The sequence below is a fragment of the Vanellus vanellus genome (genome assembly GCF_965231255.1).
Source record: "Vanellus vanellus genome assembly, chromosome: 16".
Lineage (NCBI taxonomy): Eukaryota > Metazoa > Chordata > Aves > Charadriiformes > Charadriidae > Vanellus > Vanellus vanellus.
The window spans coordinates 4,020,103-4,039,763 of NC_138921.1; the positions used below are offsets into that span (position 1 = coordinate 4,020,103).

At 65.2% G+C, this 19,661-nt stretch overlaps 3 protein-coding genes across 5 annotated transcripts; 1 reads left to right on the plus strand and 2 right to left on the minus strand.

Annotated features, from left to right (window-relative positions):
* Positions 1–359: 359 nt before the first annotated feature.
* SDSL (serine dehydratase like) lies at positions 360–2,317 on the minus strand (the record flags this gene model as incomplete). Its single annotated transcript, XM_082491401.1, has 7 exons — positions 360–620; positions 768–892; positions 1,007–1,234; positions 1,370–1,458; positions 1,755–1,894; positions 2,007–2,046; positions 2,150–2,317. 7 exons carry the CDS (start codon positions 2,315–2,317, stop codon positions 427–429), a joined length of 984 nt encoding a protein of 327 aa, XP_082347527.1. The 3' UTR covers positions 360–426.
* Positions 2,318–5,655: 3,338 nt separating this feature from the next.
* Positions 5,656–9,783, minus strand: PLBD2 (phospholipase B domain containing 2; the record flags this gene model as incomplete). Of its 2 annotated transcripts, XM_082491400.1 has the most annotated exons (12): positions 5,656–6,084; positions 6,243–6,405; positions 6,546–6,698; positions 6,809–6,880; positions 7,142–7,237; positions 7,383–7,543; positions 7,622–7,716; positions 7,802–8,016; positions 8,458–8,558; positions 9,027–9,185; positions 9,287–9,380; positions 9,590–9,783. In XM_082491400.1, the coding sequence occupies 12 exons, from the start codon at positions 9,781–9,783 to the stop codon at positions 5,917–5,919; spliced, it is 1,671 nt and encodes a 556-aa protein (XP_082347526.1). In that variant the 3' UTR covers positions 5,656–5,916. The 2 variants fall into 2 exon arrangements, with proteins under 2 accessions (XP_082347526.1, XP_082347525.1); XM_082491399.1 differs by having other exon boundaries at positions 7,383–7,716.
* A 2,693-nt stretch (positions 9,784–12,476) lies between these two features.
* Positions 12,477–17,795, plus strand: SLC8B1 (solute carrier family 8 member B1). Of its 2 annotated transcripts, XM_082491610.1 has the most exons (15): positions 12,477–12,671; positions 13,139–13,291; positions 13,390–13,442; positions 13,546–13,603; positions 13,828–13,960; positions 14,069–14,236; positions 14,326–14,433; positions 14,520–14,576; positions 14,842–14,972; positions 15,199–15,340; positions 15,457–15,578; positions 15,740–15,893; positions 15,979–16,059; positions 16,583–16,647; positions 16,730–17,795. In XM_082491610.1, the coding sequence occupies exons 1-15, from the start codon at positions 12,495–12,497 to the stop codon at positions 16,925–16,927; spliced, it is 1,800 nt and encodes a 599-aa protein (XP_082347736.1). In that variant the 5' UTR covers positions 12,477–12,494; the 3' UTR covers positions 16,928–17,795. The 2 variants fall into 2 exon arrangements, with proteins under 2 accessions (XP_082347736.1, XP_082347735.1); XM_082491609.1 differs by lacking the exon at positions 13,546–13,603 and having other exon boundaries at positions 13,902–13,960.
* The last annotated feature ends 1,866 nt before the right edge of the window (positions 17,796–19,661 follow it).

Genomic DNA, 19,661 nt, shown 5'->3' on the forward strand with positions numbered 1-19,661 from the left:
AATAATTAATAATCATTAGAATAATAACGCATAAAGACACTAGCAAAGTAATTAGTCAGAGAGGGAACGCTCGCTGATTGAGGCGGGGAGCTGCAGTCCAGGGAGGGGGGACCAGGGATCGGGGGGGACGCGGAGGAGGATGCCCGACACATCCAAGGGGCAGAGCGGGAGGTGTGCGCCCCAGTCCCGCCATCGCATGGGGCCCCGTCTCCATCCCCGACTGCAGCGGGAGCCCTGGTCTCCCCCGCCCCGCCTGCCTCAGTTTCCCCATCCCTACGCGGACGCTGCCTGCTGGGGCAGGGGCTGCGGGAGGAGTCCGGCACCGTGTCTGCCAGGCAGCGGGGGCTTTATTTCGGTTATTTCGGAAGGAAAGCAAGCAGAGAGTGCCGGCAGGGCTCCCTCGCGTCCCCCTCCTCGCGGCGGGTGTCACTCCAGCCCCAGTTGGCTCTTCAGGGCCCGCAGCTGGGCCACCTGGATGCTGCTGCCCCCGCACACCACCACCACCACGGAGGCCAGCGGGGTCCGCAGCCGCCCCTCGCGCTGCAGCTGCTGCAGCCGCCCCGTGTAGAGCAGGGCCAGGGCGGCCCCGCACGCCGGCTGCACCAGCATCCTCTCGTCGTCTGCGGGGACAAGAGCCGGGGACACACACTGAGCCACCCACCCACCCCGTCCACGTCAGCCCCCTGACTCCGGCACATCCCAGGCTGGTCCCAAGACCCCGGCGGCGTTCCCGTCCCCGCTGCCCTGCCCGGCTGGCCCCTGCTCACCCAGGAACTGCTCCACAGCTCGCACAGCCTCCGCGTCCTCCACCACCTGCGAGATGACCTGGCACTCCTGGGCGCACTCCAGCGCCCGCGCCGCCACCGTCTTGGCTCCCAGGCACTTGGCCACGCTGGCGCAGGAGGGGAGGAAGGCGGTCAGGGTGGCCCGGGGACGCTTCGGTGCGCTGGGCTGAGACCTGCCAACTCGTTGCACGCATGGCCGCTCGCCCAAACCCCCCGCTCACCTGGTGATGTCGGGCAGGGAGACGAGGCGGCCGGCCGACAGCGCCGCGTGGAAGCTGTGAGCCCCCCGGGTCTCGGCGGCGATGACAATGATGTCCTGCCAGCCCACCTGGTGCAGGCCAGCCACGACGCCCGCCAGCAGCCCCCCGCCGCCCACCGCCAGCAGGATGGCGTCCGGTTTGGTCTCCAGCGAGTCCTTCAGCTCCCGGACCAGGCTGGCGTGACCCTGCCTGTGGGGCAATGTTGGGAGGGGGGGGAGGGTGGAGAATGCATTTTGGGGGCACCCCGAGCCAGCCCGGACCTTGGGGATGGATGGGGGGGGAGGAAGGGGGGGGGGGCAGGAGCTGAGCCCTGGCAGCACTCACCACACCAAGGGGTGGTCGAAGGGGTGGACGCTGACCCAGCCCTCGGTCTCCGCCAGCTCCAGGGCTCTCCTGTTGGCTTCATCCCACACCTGGGGGGGGTGAGGGGGGCAATGGGGGCTCAGCGGGGGGCTCACACCCCGGCGATGGGTCCCTCATCACCGCGGGGCTGGGGGACACCAGAAACCCACGCAGGGCACGGGGCTGAGGTGGGGGTCCCTGGGGCGACCCTGCCGTGATGATGGGGTGCAAGTGATGCAGGAGGGGGGCGTTTCGGGATGGGGTTGGCCACGCGCATCCCCGGCATCGCAGAGCAGGCTGAGCTCAGGCCCCTCTGCACCCCCCCCCTCCCCCAGACCCCAATTTTAGGGTGCTGCTAGGGGGGTACCTGGCCGGAGACCTCCACCTCCGCCCCCAGTTCCTCCAGCTTGCGGACGGTGGCAGGGCCAGTGGTGCTGGGGACCACGACGGTGGCCGGCACCCCCAGCTTCTTGGCCGCGTACGCTGCTGCCAGACCCGCGTTGCCCCCTGCGGAAAGCGGGGGTCAGGCAGGGCTCGATCCCCCCCCCCCACCCCCCCCCACTCCACCTCACGAGCATCCCCCCATAGCTCCCACCGCCCCCGCTCGGGTCCCAATTACCTGAGGAGCAAACGAAGTGGCGGCAGCCCTTCTTGGCAGCCTGAAAGACAAGAGGGAAGAAGGGAAGGGGATGGCTGTGTCCCCTCGCTGTGCCCCCCTCCCTGCCCCGTAAAGGGCACAGGCAGCACCCTGCCCACGCTCACCTCCTGGCAGAAGTGGCCGATGCCCCGGATCTTGAAGGAGCCCGTGGGCTGGACGTTTTCCAGCTTCATGTAGACCTTGGTGCCCGCCGCCTTGGACAGGGGCAGGCTCTCCAGGACGGGCGAGATGATGTGGAAGGGCTTCTCGCCCCCACCGGGCTGGGCTGCCATGGCCCCGGCGACGGATGCTCTGCCAGGGATAGATGGGGGTGACACCTCCCCACTGGGTCGCCCCCCCCCCCCCCACTGCCTACCATGGGCTCCATACGGGGTGCAGAAGCCCCTCCAGGGGGACAGGGGGTTGAGGGGGCGAGGGAACTCTGGGGACAAGGCGATGGCACCGCTGGCTTGCAGCCCAAGGTGGCATCACCCTGCTTGTCCCCAACGTCCCCTCCGGGCTCTGAGATGCAGCAGCACCGAGCGCTGCCCCCCTGCCATCGCCCCAGGACAAGCTGGGTCACCCCCTCCTCCATCCTCCTGGTCCCCAAGCCCCTGGTGTCCCCAAGCGTTCCCCACACACCCTGTCCCCTAACTGAGCCGGGGCCACCCCGCGGTGGCTATTACCTCGTGTCCCGTCCCGCAGAGCCTCGCTGTGTGTCCCCAGCTCCTCACCCGCAGCCCAGATTGAGGGACGGAGGAGGGAGAGGTGACGTCGGAGGGGCTGTGCCGGTGTCCCCAAGTCCGCGGGTCCGTCAGCGCGGCGGGGCGAGGGGCAGGGGGTTAAACATTGCCCTGGCCCTGCCTGTTTGCTCAGCGCCAGGCGGGCAGCCAGCCTCGCTGCGCCTTCCTCGGGTTTTCCCTGACCGACCGCGGGGTTGGATGGGTGCCGAAAGCGCCCAGCTGCGGTCCGGGCACAGTGCCGGGTGGCCCAAGGAAGGACAGCCACGTGCGACCCCGGCAGTCAAATCCCAGTGGCCTTGGCGTGCCCAGGAGGTGGGATGTGGGCACCCAGGAGAAGGGGGAGAGAGGAGAGGCAGCTCCCAAATGATTTTTTGGGGGTCCCCAAGGGTTTGTCCCACCCCCCAGCCGGGCACGAGCACCGGTTCTTCTCGGGTCCAGCCAGAAACATGTCCCAGGACTTTGCCCATTTGACCCAGAGGGCCGGTGGAGCGAGGGCAGCCTGCCTGCCCCAAATCCCCAGCGGGCAGCCGAGACACTCCCCATCACCTCTGAACGGAGCCGTCCCGCCAAGTCCCCCCCCCCCCACCCCCCGGCAGCCCCACGGGCGGGAGGCGTCTGGGGACAGAGGGGGGGACGGTCCCCGCACACCTTGCGCTGGCACCCCATGAGCGTCCCTTGGAGACGGGGCTGCCCGGAGGGACCCAGCCACAGCCTGGCCAAGCCCCGAGGTCCCACAGCACCCAGGGACCCCCAGGCAAAGCAGGCAGAGGTCCCCCCTTTCATCCGGGACCAACCGTGACCACTTCTTGTCACCCCAGCACTAGTGACACCCACCCAGGGGATGGGTCCTCCCGGCACGTGCCCTACCTCGACACAGAGGGGCTGGCTCTGCCGCCGGTGGGCGAGGAGGAGGAAGGTGGGATCTGGAGGAAGGCCTGTCGCTGGCTCCTTGCCCCGCAGCCGCAGACGAGGAGAGAGGTCTGAAAGCAGAGGCCGCTTTGGCACAAGGTCAATCCCGTCCTCCTCCGTGGTGGCTCCATGGGGGTCCCAAGGGGGGGACCACTGCACACGAGCTGGCACATGCATGGCACAGCCACACGGGGTGCACGGGGAACCCCCTGTTCCCCCTGGCTCTGCCCCACTGCCGGATGGACAGCAGTGAAACAGACCCCAGAACGTGGGATTTCGGTCCCCTGACCCAAACTGTGCTGCAAAGCCCCCCCAAGAGCACCGCTGGTGACAGGCTCCAAGCAGGGCACGAGCTCCAAGGCAGCCCTGTCCCTGACGGAACTGGCCTGTGGCGGCAAGGAATTAACTAACCCCCTGGTGCTTACACCATCATTAGGCTTCAGAGTGAACAGCACACAGCACGGGCAGGGGCAGCACAGCGGCACAGGGGACCAGAAATGCAGGGGACAACGGGGATTTCTTGAACGGGGGCACCAAGCGGGGGGACCGAGGCACACAAGCTTCGACTCCCGGGGGGGCTCACGGAGTGACCCCCCCATCCCATGGTGGGCAGAGGGGCTGCAAGCACCTTCCTGGGGACAGGACAGGGATGGGCCCTGGGGACCCTTGGCGGCAGGCGCTGAGGAAGGGGTGCAAGGATGCCCCCACCCCTCACAGGGAGATGGCCGGGGGACACCCTTGGTGAAGGCACCACGTTTCGGCTCAGCCCTGGGGCGCTCAAGGGTCCCCTCCTATCCCGCACCCTCCGCGGCTCCCTGTCCCAGGAAAGCCGATGGCAGGCTGTCCCCAAGTCACCCCCCCTCCCCCAGCCAGCGTCCCCGGGTGTCACAGCCTCAGCCAAGGGCCACGGCAGCTGGGGCGAGACTTCACCACTTCTGTTTGGTTTTCTGCTTTTAAGAAAATAAAAAAAAAAATTTAAAAAAAAAAAAGGGAGGGAGGGAAGCAGCAATGCAGCCGCTGCCGCATTTCCAGCGCGCCTCGTCCTTGGCATCGATGTCCCTGTTCCTCCTCGCTGCCCCATCACTCGGTGGCAGTGACACGCTCCTACCTGGGAAAACTGAGGCATGGGGACCCCCCGACAGCACCCTGTGCCCTGGGAGTCCCCACACCATGGGGACACCAGGGGACACGGACACAGGCTCTGCCACCTACCCACCCACCCCCCCCGCCCAGCAGGTTTTGGGCAGCCCAGCACCCATCCCAACTTTTGGGGTGCCAGCACCCCAACAGCCCAAACCTGCCACAACCCGGCCCCGTGAAGCCCCTGGGGGGCCGCAGGGGCCCCCAGCCCCGGTGGGAACCTGGCGCCTTCAAAGCACTGCCGAGCACCAGCTCATTAATCCCCCAGTAATGACCTCGTTATTCCTAACGAGACGGAGCAGATCAAGGGAGCTGCTGTAAGAGGATTTTGCAAGGGGAGTTTCGGGGCTGAGGGGGGACACAGGTGGCAGAAGAGGGGAAGACAAAAGGGTTAAGGACGGCCACCCGATCCTAGGGGGGGGGGAAATGGTGGGACCTCCCTCCTCCAGCCCACACCCCGGGTTCCCCCACTGAAGCAGCTCTGCCCCACACCGGGTACCAAGCCTGATGCAGCAGCACAGAAACCTCAGGAGCCTGCACCCCAAAAAAGCCTGGCCTGGCTGCCCGCACACCCTCCCACCAGGGCTGGGAGGCAGCGGAGAAGCAGGGAACACCCCGTTAATTTGAGGGGAGATGACCCCTGCGTAAGCCCAACCCTTATACAAGACACTGGAGAATCTCAGCAGAGCGCAAAGCACAGCCACCAACCACCACCACACGCAAACCGCTTTATTTGTCACAGCCAAACCAGCTCTCAACCCTCCGCTCTGCCCTGCGGGCGAGCCCCAGCCTCCCCGGACCCCCCCCAGTTTTATGGGAAAAGCCCCCCCTCCCCCCCAAACCAAAACTCCGGAGCCCCTCGGTGGGGAGGGGACACAGCCCCCCTGCGTGGCACCGCGGGGACACAGCAGCGAGAAGCAGAAGCCGAAAGAGCCAGGGGGGCAGGGAGACACCCCCCCCCCTTGCACCCAGAGGGGATAGGGGAGACCCAGCAGCGTTGCCACCCCCCACCCCCCAGCTGCCCCCCCTAAGAGGGGTCCCCACGCAGGACAGACGCCCGCGGACAGACAGACGGACGGGTTCAGCCCGGTGGCAGCCGCTCAGTCCCAGCGGACCTTGATGGGGGGGAAGGTCCAGAGGTCGGGGTGGCCCATGTGCAGCAGGGCGCTGCAGGGGGACGCGCTCCAGCGGAAGGGGGGTACATCGTCCCAGGCTGGACCGCTGGCGGCCACCAGCCCGAAGGTGGGGACCATGCCCGAGGAGGTGACCTGGTGTTGGGGGGGAGGGGAGAGGGGAGGAAAAAAAAAAACCAAACAGGGGTGCAAGTCAGCCCAGGGGGTGCTGTCGGAGGGGGGTGCACCCCCAAAAAGAGGACCTCAAGCTCCTCACCACCCCCCCCCGCCGGGGCTGTCCCGGCTCCCCTAACCTTCATGTCGGTGCCGCCGTGGCAGCGCTGGCGTAGGGCCGGGAAGGGGTAAGTGCCGTTGGGGGGGTTGAGGTCGGAGCGGGCGGAGATGGCGTTCTCCGCGTTCTGGGGGGGGTCGCAGCCCCGGCACCGCGACAGCGGGTCCCGCAGGTAGTTGTTGGACCTGCAAAGGGGCCATGAGAGAGTTGTAGTGAAGGTGGTGGTGGTGGGGAGAAAATACGTATAAATTTATAACGATGGAAAAAATCACCCCCAAGAGTTGCAAATCCATGCGGGGGTTGGGGGGTGGTCACCAGTACCCACCTCATCAGGCGGACCATGGAGTCCAGGTCACGGACCAGCGTCTGGTTCCGGCGGAAGATCTGGGCACGCGGGTTCTTGTCGTAGGTGAACCAGTCGCCGTATTTCTTCACCAGCTCCGGGTTCCCGCTGGCGTTGAAGATCTCCTCGAAGTACCTGCCGGGGGAGGGGGGAACCCAGCGAGTCAGCACCCGCTGACCCACAGGATCAGCTCTCCCCCTTTTATGGGGCATCAGTGGGGCGGGATGAGGCTGGACGGAGCTCACGGCACGTTGTAGCTGGCCCAGTAGCCTTGCTGGTAGAGCAGCTGCGTCCGATCGGCCGCCACCACCAGGCCCCTGCGCCGGGAGGAAGAGTGTGGGTCAGAGCAGCGGTGAGATCGAGCGGGGATTGCGGGGGGGGACACGCTGGGAAGGGGGACAGTCCTGCTGGGGGTCCCCACCGCCGGGTTCCCACCCCAGCCAGGGGAACTCCTGCCCACGTTCGCATCCCCATCGCCCAACTCCCACCCGTTGGGTGGCAGACAGGACCCTCGGGGCTTTCCCAAACCCCTGGGGATGGGAGAGCGGACGCTTCCCGGCGTGGCTCAGCGCACTCACGGGATCTGCTCCAGCACAGTCAGCACGCCCGGCAGCGGGCTCGCTCTCCCCGGCGTGAAGGCGTTATAGTCCACCACCATCCACTGGTTGTTGTACCTGGCATGGAGGAGAAGGGGGGACAGCATCCCTCCGGCAGCCGGCCTCTCCCTGGGGACATCCCCGCTGCCCGCGGGGAGCATCCCTCCATCCGATCCCACTCCCCCCCGGGACAGCTTCCCGCAGCAAATCCCACCCCGCTCACGTGCCGCTGTTGAACCGTCGGAAGACGGCGGCCCACTCGGGACCGCTGCGGGCCAGGCGGTTGGCCACGATGTTCCTCAGCCACTCCAGGACGCTGCCCCGTGGCTCCAGGTACTTCCACAGCGCCGGGTTGTTGTTCCCGATGGTGGTTTCCAGCGCGACCTGCGGGGAGGGGAGCGATGGGGAGGGCAGCAGGGCCAAGGAGGGGTCCCCCAGGACCAGACCCCCCCCCCCACTCACCAACCCACTGCTGAGGATGTAGAAGTCATCCCCAGAGAAGATGGTGCCGGGGTAGGAGGAAAACACCTGGATGCTCCCGGGGATTTGGGAATTGCCTGGAGGGGGGGGATGCAAAAGCAGGGGAGCATCAGAAGTGGGGTGTCAGATGCAGAACCCCCCCCTCAAGACCAGCCCACGCACCGCCGGCCGAGGTGCGGAAGGGCAGCGTGTACTTCTTGACGATGCGCAGCATGGACTGGTAGGAGGTCCAGGTGTCATGGGCAACCAGGAGATCCCGATGGCCCGGCAGCAGCTTGAGGAGGGCAGAGCAGGAGCCCGAGCCCAGGACGCGCCGTGGGGAGGAGCGGTTCAGCGCAGATTCCAGGTCCTCCAAGTCACCCCCCAACTGCAGCAGGCTGGGGGGGGGAGGAGACACAGGGTATCAGGTGGGGGACAGCTGGACCCACGAGCCATGCTGGCTCAGAGCTCTCTGTCTGTCTGGGCTGGAAGGTGTTTCTCCATCCCATCCCAGAGCCGGCGCAAGCACCCCAGCAGCCTCAGCAGGGAGCTACTGGGCGAGCACAGCAGCGGGGAAACTGAGGCAGGGGGCTGCTGTGGGCCTGGGGGGGGTCCCAGCACCCAGTCCATGGTGCCAGGGAGGAGGAGGACCTGCCTTGGCTCCATCCTGCCCCAGCAGCAGAGGACAAACACCCAGAGAAGGTGGGCGAGGGGGACTGGGAGCACAACTGGGTGTCTCCAGACATCCAGGAACTGGTCCCCACGCCCCCCCCCCTCCCCCAGCAGCACCCCAACCCCTGGGGTGACCACCCCCCCATCACCTCTGAGAAGGAGCTTACAGGAAGCCGAAGGGTGACAGGGTGAACCTGCCCCGGGGGAAGTCCAGGCGCCCGTTGTAGCTGTCCTCCAGCCCCTTCAGCTGCAGCAGGGCCAGGCGCACCTGCGGGGACAGGGGATGGAGCTGGCACTCGGCTCCCGCGGGGAAGAAGGCCAAGGGATTTGGGGGGGGACAGGACACGAGTTTTCCCAGTTTTCCCCCTTCCCCCCGGGGGACACAGCAGATTTGGTGGGTCCTGGTGCTGCTGCGGAGGTGGGAGGAGGTGCAGGGAGAAGTGTCACCAGCAATGGGACCGTGACTCAGCACCCGTGGCCAGGGTAGGGGGTGGTGGCGGGGGGGGAGCACCCCAACAGCGGCACATGAGACTCTGGCGAGGAGAAGGTCACGAGTCGCCTCTGCTCACCCAGGGGAGGAGGACCTACGGTGACCGCATCCCCGTCATCCCTCCTGGAGCCCGGCCAAGACCTTGGCACCCCTCGCTGCCCTGTCCTCTCTCCTCTTCATTGAAGCCCCAATTAGCCCAGGGCGACGTAGGGGGGTCCACCCTGGGTGGGGGTACCCCATCCTCACCTGGTGCCAGTACTCGGGGTCCTCCCCCTTCCCCATCTGCTCCTCCATCCAGCCCAGGTTGGCCTCCAGGTAGCTCCGCAGCTTCTCGCAGTACTCGCTCTGGTACTTGAAGGGGCCGCAGTAGCCCACCATGGTGTTCATCCAGTGCATGTACATCAGCTGGGGGGACACGGCGGCGGTGTCACCGGCGGGGGACAGCCGGGACAGGGACCACGTGGTGCCCCTTGGGACCCCGATTTCAGAGGGGTTCACCCCCTTACCTGCTCAGAGACAGCGGCCTCGGCGAGCCCGGCGGCATAGGCCTGCAGGCTGTCACTGTACGAGGCGTTGGTGGTCACCTCCAGGAAGGCCCAGCTGGGGGGACACGGACACGGGTGGGGACACGGACACGGGTGGGGACACGGACACGGGTGGGACGGGGTGCCCCACCCCCGACGGCTCCCCGGAGGCTGCCCCCGCCGCCCCATCCCTGCTCGGCTCCGTGCGACCCCCCCGTCCCATCCCGTCCCGTCCCGTCCCGTCCCGTACCGACCCCCACCCGGGACAGCCCCTCCCGTCCCTACCCGACGGTGGCGATGCTGTCGTCGAGGCTGGCCCAGGCGACGGCGGCGGGGCGGCGGCCGGGCAGGACGCGGAGCCGCCCGGAGCCGGGCTCCAGCAACACGGAGACGTTACGGGGCGGCGGAGGGGCGGCGGGGGCTGCCCCGGGCACGGCGGCGGCCAGCGCCAAGGCCAGCAGCGCCCGCAGCGCCGCCATGGCGGGGACGGCGCCGGGGGCGGAGCCAGCGCCGAAGGGGCGGGGTCAACCCCAAGGGAGGGCGGGGTTAACCCGGAGGAGGCGGGGTTGTGGGTGGGGTTGTGGGCGGTGCCCGGGGAAGGCCACGCCCCGCTCCTCGGCAGCGCCCGCCTGCGCTGCGGGCGTGGGGGGGACGCGACCCCGCAGCCCGCCCCATAAACACCCCCTATCCCCCCGCACCCTGACCCCCTCACCCAACCCCACGCCCCCATCTCCTCCCCCCGCATAGTCCCCCCCCTCCAGCCCCACTGCCACGGGAGATATTCGCAGGTTCACGCTCCCTCCCCCCCCCCTTCCCCAGCCGTGCCCCACCATTGGGGGCACGCGTGGGCCCCCTCGCCGTGGGGGACCTGACCCCCAGCGTGTCCCCTCCGTGGGGTCCAACCCCAGCCGGTGCGGTCCGTGGGGAGCGGCTCAGTGAAAGCGTGACAGCAGGGGTGGGTGGGATGGAGGGGGGGGGGGGCGGGGGGAGAGGCGCTGGGCCCCACGGGGGTTTCGGGCCGGGGGTGACACGCGAGGTGTCGGTGCCTGCCCCACGGGCCCCCGCGCCGCCGCAGCCCCGGCATTGTGCAATCCCGGCTGGCGCCTGTTTACTGCCAGCCCCGCTCCTCCCGTGGGCAAAGTCCCCCCAGGCACCGGGTGTCCCGGCGGGGCGGGGGCAGAGGGCTCAGAGCCCCCCACCCGCGGCAGCGAGATCACCGTGGGGTGTATAAAATCCCCATGGCCCGGCCCTATATGTCCCCCCCCGGCTTGGTGCTACCCCGAGCACCACCTCAGCTGCCTGCCTGAGGCCTGGCGCACTCGTGCCATGCCACGGCAAGGTGCCAGCCAGCATGGAGGGGGGACGGAGCTTCACCCCAAAGCTCCAGACCCCACGCTGAACCGGGACACCCAGGGGGTGCTGGGGGCAAGGGGGCTCAGCTGGGAGCCACCAGTGTGGGGAAGTTGCTGGGGGACGGTGCCGGGGCACATCCCCGTGCCCGGCGGGAAGGGATCGGTAATGCCCTTTATTGGATCAGTCTCTGAGCCGGAAGAGGTGCCACACGCCTGGGGCTATTCTGGGCAGGGCAGCACCCCAAAGGCACCGCTCTTGTGGGCACATGGCATGACCCAGCACGCCCCACCAGCTCCCAGTTGCTATTCGTTAATTTTCCAGTGCTGCCCAGTGCCCATGCGTCCCCGCTCCCGTGCTCAGTGCTGTACAAGACAGCGCCGGCTGCCCACACCCGGCCACGGGGCGAGACGTGGGTGCAGAAACCGAGGTGGGAGCACAGGGTACCCACCGCCTGCATGAGCAGGGACGCAAGCCATGCAGCAAGCACCGAAATTTGGCCTAAACCAGGAAAACCAGTTGAGCAGAAAGCCGCACGGTCCCTGGGCCAGCTCCTGGTAGCCCTCAGCAGGGCCACGGCTTGTAGCCAGTGGGTGCCACTGGCCTTTGGGCATCAGGCTGGACCTGGGCTCCCGATGGAGACCCTCTGAGCTGAGTGTTGCCTTCGGGTCTTTGTTTTTCTTCCTTTTCCCTATTCCTTGTGGTCTGGAGGGAAGCGCAGTGCATGACTTTGGTGAGAAACCGGCCAGGGTGGGAAACGGACCCTTTAATCCCATAAGGCTCTTAGGACCGCACTGACAGTGACCTCCTCCCCCCCAGAAAAAAACAGCACAGGGGCTTGCGTGGGGCAGGGACACAGCCGGGGCTGGGGACAGCGGGGTGTCCTGGAGCAGGGTATGGTGGCCATGCTATAGCTCGGTGCGGAGAGGGACACCGGCAGCAGCAAAGGCCCTTCTGTGGGGTCATGGTGCCACCAGCACGGGGGTCTGTGCAGCTCCGTGCACTGCAGCCCCTGCGCTCGATGGTGGCATAGCACGGGACACCATCCTTGGCCATGCCTGTGATGAGCTTGCCGGGTCTCAGAGGGTTACCCCACACAGGGCCCAGGTGGGCGCAGCGCCCCGGGTGGGTGTCCGCGGGCACCGGGATGCGGAGGGACGGGGCAGAGAGCGGGGATGGTGCGGGGGACGACACAGGGGGTAGGGCGCCCCGCGGCAGACACCCTGCCAGCCACGGGTAAAAAAGTGGCGCTGTCTCTTTAAGAGCGGAGGGTGGCGGCCCCTTTAAGACGAAGGGGGGGGGGGTGGAGAGGAGGAGGAGGGGGGGGGAAATCAGCTGCCCGCGCACAACAGCGGGGCCGCGCCGCCACGGTGGGTCCGCGGAGCGGGTGGGGTCCCCCGGGTGCCCCCAGCATCCCCCACCCCGGCACCCCCCCAAACCCACCCCGGGGTCCCCCCCGTCCCCTCCCTGGCGTGGGGGGGGGTGTCCCCGCGTGTCCCCCGATCCCGCGTGGGGTTGCGCTACCCCCCCCCATCCCCCTCACTTCTCCCTTTGCTCGGAGCAGCCCCGGGGCTGAGCCCCCCCCGCGGCGAGGACGTGGCGTGGCAGCGTGTTTTTCAGCTGCGCCTTTTATCGTTATCTCTATTCTTAATTTTATTTTTAATTATTTATCTTTAATTTCCCCCCTCCCCTCCCCCTTTCCTCCGCCCTGCCCGGGGTGCTGCGGGATGGGGGCCCGGCAGTTGCCCCCTCTCTCCATCCCCGGGGGTCGCCGCCAGCGGTAGGTGCCCCCCGCCCTCCCCTTCGCGGGGTTCCCCCCCCCCCCCCCCCCCCCCCCGCTATGGGGCAGGGTGCCATGGGGCCGGCCGGGGCGCTCAGCCTGGCCGGGGCGCTCAGCATGGCGGGGGTGCTGGTGGGGGACAGCGGAGCGCAGCCAACCGGGACCCCGCTGCCGCTGGACCTGGGGCGCACAGTCCTTGCTGGGGGGGATGCTCCGAGCCACAGCCGGGGCCTGGATGTGAGTCTGGGGGCTGCGGTGGGGTTTTGGGGGCGGTGGGAGGGATGTGGGTGCTTGGCGGGGTGGTGGGGTCCCATCCTGTCCCTGCTTCCCCTTGTCCCCGCCATCGCAGTTGGGATCTCACCGGGATTTCCTCCGCTGATGTTTTTCTCCTCGGAAAACCTCGCCGCTTGCCAGGCCGGCGCCTTCCCATGGCTGGGGTTGGGTGGGAGGGGGGTGACATGGGGACCCTGTGCTGCTGGGGACAGGGACAGAGATAGGGACAAGGGCTGGCACCTCCGCTGGCCCTGGCACAACCCTTGACCCAGGCACACGTAGCACAGATGGGGAAACTGAGGCAGGAATGACTGTGACCTACAGAAAGCAGCCCAGCAGATGGCAGCCTTCGCTGGAGGGCGGTGGGCACTCGGGGTGGGGGGACGGGACTTGGGGTGCCCCGGCTGAGCACCCCACGCTCTGCCCCGCAGTGCTGGGAGGTGCGGAAACGTAACAGCTCCGAGTGGTGCCGCTTCGTCCGGAGCAACCCCGACTGCCGGCTGGAGGGTGGCTTCCTCGACTACATCGAGGGGGTCTTCTGCGTCTTCCCCCCCCGGCTGCTCCCCCTGGCCGTCACCCTCTACGTAAGGATGGGAGCAGGGATGCTGGGGGGATGCTGGGCTTTGGGGGCGCGGGGTGGGGACCCCACCGACCCCTGTCTCTGCCACCCCTGACCCCGCAGGCTCTCTGGCTGCTGTACCTGTTCATCATCCTCGGCGTGACGGCGGAGAAGTTGTGAGTAGTCCCGCGGAGGAGGGGACGGTCCACGGGGTGAGCGGGGAGCCCCGTGGTCCTGGAGCAGCCCCGTCACCTCTCTCCGCCTCCTCTGCCCTTCCAGCTTCTGCCCCAACTTATCGGCCATCTCCACCAACCTGAAGCTGTCTCACAACGTGGCAGTATCCTTGGGGGGGGGGGGGGGTCACGGGGGACCTCGGCCAGGGAAGGGAGGTGCAGGGATGGGGCAGGGGGAGATGGCATGATGGGGACGCTTGGGAAACCGATTTGGAGCATGAGCTGGGGACGGTGATGGGGTGAGTGGTGATGTGCCGGCACCGGGAGAAGTCTGGCGGTGGCGGGAGTGGGCAGGTGCCCTGTGTCCCTGTGGGGAGGAGACCACTAGGTCTTTTCCTTGACGTCCCCTCTCCATGGTGTCACCTTCCTGGCCTTTGGCAACGGGGCACCGGATGTCTTCAGCGCCGTGGTGGCTTTCTCCAACCCGCGGACAGCGGGACTGGCCATTGGGGCCATCTTTGGTAAGGAGACCCCCACTGGGGGCTTCTGGCTCAGGGGATGTGACGTGTCGGGGGGACATTGTGGGCTGTGGGTTGTTCCCCCCTGAGAAGGAACGGTTGCGTTGGCAGGTGCCGGCGTGTTCGTGACCACGGTGGTGGCCGGGGGCATCGCCCTGGTGAAGCCCTTCACGGCCGCCTCCAGGCCCTTCCTCAGGGATGTCATCTTCTACATGGTGGCCGTCTTCCTCACCTTCATGGTCCTCTACTTTGGCAGGATCACGCTGGGAGAGGCTCTAGGTGAGCGCCGTGGGGGGCTGGGACTGGGGGGGGTGGCGGGAGCAGCCCGGGGCTGCCATAACCCCTTCCATTGCTCCCCCCCACCCCAGGTTACCTGGGGCTGTACATCTTCTACGTCTTCACTGTGGTGCTCTGCACATGGCTTCACCGACGGCAGCGGGGGGAAGGGCTAGCCCCCCCTGGACCCTGGGAGCCAGGTAAGGGCCACCCGGCTGCGCTGACGGGACCCCCGGCGTGTTGGGGGTCTCCTTCCACCACTCCCTTCCTCTCTTCTCCCCCCCAGAGATGCCGACAGATGCTGAAGAGCCGGAGTCCTCGGGCACGAACAGCGGGGACTATGGTATGTCGTTGCTGGTGGGCTTGGGGCTGCCTCTGCTCCGTCCTCGGGGGGCGTTGGGGGACCCAAGGACACCCGGGCTGCTGTGTGCGTGGCCGAGCCCGTGGTCTGGCTCTGGCCAAGGGCTCCCCTGGGGTGGGGGGATCTCCCCGGGGCCGTGCCAGTGACTGCAGCCCCGTGCTGGAAGGGCTGGGGGGTGGTGGTGTTGGGACGGTGGTTGCGGTACAGGGAGACCCCCACCATGCTCAGCCGTCACGGCCCCTCGTAGGTGAGGAGTACCGTCCCCTGCTCCCCTCTCGGGAGACCTCCCTGCGCATCCTCACCACCGCCCTCAGCCCCTTGGACTACCGCAAGTGGAGGAGGAAGCCCTGGTACTGGCGTGTCTTCAAGGTCTTCAAGGTGAGGAGGTGGTGGGGGGGGGAATGACACGAGGTGGGAGGAGCCCCCACCCCCCCCCCCAGGGGGCATCCCCATCCCTGCCCACCCCTGGGGCTGTGTCACCTCTGAGCTTCGCAATGGGGATGGTGGGACAAGGGCAGGCAGATGGGGGGACAGGTCCTGGGGCACCTCCGGGGGTGTTGCATTTTGGGGGTCCCCCATCCCCGTTCACGGCTGCTCTTTCCAGGTGCCGGTGGAGCTGGTGCTGCTGCTCACTGTTCCTGTGGTGGACCCTGACAAGGACGACCTGAACTGGAAGAGACCCCTCAACTGCCTGCACGTCCTCACCAGCCCCCTGCTCTGCATCCTCACCCTGAAGTCGGGCGCCTGTAAGAGCCCGGGGTGGCTTTAGGGGACAAAGCTTTACCTTCTACCACGAGCCTGGTCAGATCCTGCCTGGCCCACGCGAAGCTGCTCTGATGCCCCCTTTCTCCACCCCGTGCAGATGGGCTGTACCAGATCCAGGGCATCTTCCCAGTCTGGGGACTCATCACACTGGTTGGCTCTGTCCTGGCTATCATCATCTTCATCACCACAAGCAATGAGGAGCCACCCAAATACCACTGCGTAAGGTGTCCCCCAGCCCTGAACGTCCACTATGGATGAGCCCAGCCTGCTCTGGGGGCAGAGGAGGAGCCAGGACCTCCTTTCCAGTCCCCAGTGTTCCCGGAGGTCTGCAGGGTCCTGTGGGACACACCCAGGGACCAGCTTACCCTTCTGCCCGTCAGGTATTTGCCTTCTTGGGGTTTTTGGCCAGTGCCATGTGGATCAATGCTGCGGCCACGGAGCTGGTGAACATCCTCCAGACCCTGGGCATCATCTTCCAGCTGAGCAACACCGTGCTGGGCTTGACGCTGCTGGCCTGGGGCAACAGCATCGGTGGTAAGGGCTCCTCCACTGCACCCGGTGCCCGCCGCAGGCGCACCAGTCCTGGCATCCCCCAAGGTCTCCCCTTCTCCCTCTGCAGACACCTTCTCCGACCTCACCATGGCACGGCAGGGCTATCCTCGCATGGCCTTCTCCGCCTGCTTTGGGGGCATCATCTTCAGTATCCTTCGGGTGCCAGGGGGCAGGTGGTGGCGCTTGGGGCAGGGGCTGCCTCAGTGTCCCTGCCTGGAGCCCAGGCTCCTGGGGGACCCTTGGGCAGGATCCATCCCAGAGTCCCTGGGACGTTGGCAGACTCCCCGGTGCCCACATGGTGCAAGGGGACTGGTGGTATTTAGGAGCTGCAGGGATGGACACAGGAGCATTGCCCCCTCCCTGTGGCTGTCCCAGCCCTAGCGGGGTGGAGGTTTGGGCTGGAGTCTGACAGATTTGGGATCTGACAAAGGGAAGGAGGGAAAGAGGCTGTGCAACCGTCCAGGAGGCTTTGTGTGGTCCCCAGACCAGGCTCAAGTCTCTCCTCAAGCACTTGAGGTTGTATTCACCACAAACAGGCAACACTTTGGGCTAGGCGGTAGCCATGGGGTGGGTGCAGGAGGGCCAGTGCTGTCCCCCGCCCCAGGGTAGGAGGAACGTGTCCGGCTCCATTGCTCCCCTGTTGCTGTGTCTCCATCCTGAACGTGCCCCAGACATCCTGGTCGGCGTGGGACTAGGCTGCCTGCTGCAGATGACCAGCAGCCAGCTGGTGGTGAAGGTAAGGCTGCCCTGGTCTCACGGGTCAGACTGGCAGCAGGACCCCAAGCGTCACTCCTCATCGCTCCCCATCTCTCCGGCAGCTGGAACCCGACAGCCTCCTGGTCTGGATCCTCGCTGGGGCCCTGGGGCTGAGCTTGGTCTTCTCCTTCGTGTCAGTGCCCGCGCAGTGCTTCCAGCTGGGCAAGGCGTACGGCATCTGCCTCATCCTCTACTACCTGGCCTTCCTCTGCGTGGCCCTGCTCACCGAGTTCAGGGTGATCCATCTCTCCACCATCTGACCGACCCCACCGCCGGCAGGAGATACACATCCATCCCCTGGCTCTCCCTCTGCCTCCCCGTCGGATCAAGGCCTCGCTGTCCCCTCTCCCTTGTCCCTGCCGTAGGGGGACAAGGGCACCTCAACCCCAACCGTGCCGCTGCCGCCACGTGCTGGAGGCATCACGTGCCAGCCCGGCCTTTGCTTTCTGCGGGCAGGAGGGGTTTAGTTGGTTGTGGTTTGGGAAAGGAAAAGGAGCTGTTAGTCATTAGCTACATCCTCTCCCTGCTCTGTTTAATCTTAACTCCAGGTGGCTCTGAGCAGGAGGGAGGTTGAGACCTCGGCTTCCTCCGGTCCCGGTGGCAGGGGCAGAGGAGAGGGCAGCTCTGGCCCCGGGTCAGCCACAGCAAAGGTTTTACCTCTTCAACCACTTTTATTTTCCCCTCCCCGCCTCCATCCTGGCTGCTGTGGGACAGGGCGAGGGCAGTCGGTGCTACACGGGGTAACCGAGGTCTGAGCACTAAGTTTGTCACTGCGAAGGAGATGACGTGTTCGCACCGCGGGTTTGAAATAGCAGCCGAGGCGAAGCGAGACGGGGTGAAGGCGAGACAAAGCTCCAGGGCAGTGCTGGGTTTTAATGCAAGCAAAGCTGGAGGAAAAATAAAATAACTAACCCAACAAACCAAGGGAGGCTGGGTTCCCCTGCTTTTTTTAAGCTGTGTTTTTCAACCTGTGTTTCAGATCTTATTTTTCTCCTCCTCCGAGGCTGGACAGAGCTGTAGGAAAGAAGGTGGAGGTTTCCACACACAGTGTGAGCCTCTGGCAAGATTAGGTTTAGGCACTGTAAAAAAGAAAAAAAAAAAAATTGCAATAAAAATACCGAACACAAACCCAACCTCAACTTGCGGTGTTTGCTGTGAGGCTGTTTTCTCCTGCTTGTGTGCTACAGTAGCACAGCCCTCACCCGGCACGGGGACTTTGGAGGGGGAAAGGGAACAGCCCCAGCTTCTCAGGAGCTGAGCCAGCAGCGGGATCTGGGGGTTGACAGCCTGGGCCACCCAGGGCCGTTTCACCCAGTGGCTGGGGGAAGTGGTTTTCTCCAGGTTCACCAGCAGTTGATTTCTCAACAGCGGTCACATGCGCCTGACTCGGCCATTTAGTTGCAGGGTTGGGAACTGCAGCGTCACGGCGGTCCACGGCACGGGGTCAGCACGGGCTGCGAAGGGGCATGACTCAGCTCCCCGGGGATGGGGACACCGGCGGGACGGCCCACGGGTCCCAGGGGAAGCCAAGGGGGTGGGCCGGTGCTTCTGCTCCTTGCCGGAGGGTCCGTGGGGCTGGAAAGCAAACCGCCGTTACAGACGGACAACCACATTTCTGTTCCGTGGGGAGAGAGGGGCTGTTTTGCAAGAAGCGCAACGGCCGGATCGGGTTCCTGCTCCCTTCTAGGGGTGCCAGCAGGCTCCCAGGCCTGGATAATTTTCTCCTTTTTCTAACAAGATAAGGGTTTTCACAAAAAAATGACGCTCCCTGTGCCTGCAGCTATTGGCTCTGCCCTGAACCTGCTCACAAGTTACCAGCAGCTGCTGGAATTATCCGGGGAGACGAGTCCCACTTCCCTACACGCAGCAGAGCCAGAGCAACCAAAACCACAGCCAACATACCAATACAGAGGTACAGGGTAAAAAAAAAAACCAAACCCCTAAACCCAAATCCTTCTAATCTTAAACAGTGCATTGGGGTAGCTTTAAAAAAGTGTAAGTTTGAAAGCTTTATCTTTAGGAAAAAAAAAAGAAGGGAAGCTGAGCTTTGCAACGTCCAGGCACAAGAATTGGGAGCAGCTCGGCAGGGCACGCACGCAAAATATGCCCACGCAAGCAGTTGCCACCGGAGAGGGGAGGCGGGCACCGCTCCTCTTCAAACACTCTGGAAATGCTTCAGCTGGTGCCAAGCCCTGCTTCTGGAATAACACGGGAAGGAGGAAAGGAAGCCGCTGCTTTTACAAAGCTGAGGATGCTTTTTATTAGTGTGCTTGGAAAAAAAAAAAAAAAAAATATCTAGAGAACATTTTACAGACATGTCCATAAAATCATTTTATAAACAAAACGCCAGCATACAAAATCCCGCAGTGCTTCCTCCCTTGCTCCCTACAAAATGATTGTCTCTCGTTAGTCTGTGTGTCAGGTGGGGGAGAGGAAGATAAATAGAAGGGGATGCCCCGTACTCAAACTTTGTTTCCTTCCAAAGTTATATGGAAGAAGTAAACTGCTGCGACCCTCCTTGGTTTACAAAAATAATGAATACAGTGTGTCCACGGGGGCGGATCGACACCTCAGCACAAAACCACAGAAGCAGCACCTGAGCCCTGAACCCCGGCCCGAGCGTTCCTGTCCCCGTGACTCAAGAACTCTGTTATTGCATGTAAAGCAGGTTAATGTCCCCCTCAACACAGCTTAACACTGCAGCTCCTTTCAACCCAGAAAACACTCCCCCCCGCCCCGCCCCAAAAAATATCAGTGACAGCCCTGCAAGGAGAAATGGGCTGTAGGGGAATGCGGAGTTTAAAACACGGCCACGTTTCCCCCCTCCCCTAACCTTCACAGTGCTTGTTTATCCTGCCCACAACATGAAAACAGAATAAACAACATCTCCTCCAGCCCCAGGACTAATCTGGATAAACCTCCCAGGCTGCGACTCCATGCAGAGCAACTGCAAGAGCAACAACTGCACTGCTCATTAATTTGTGGTTGAATTTA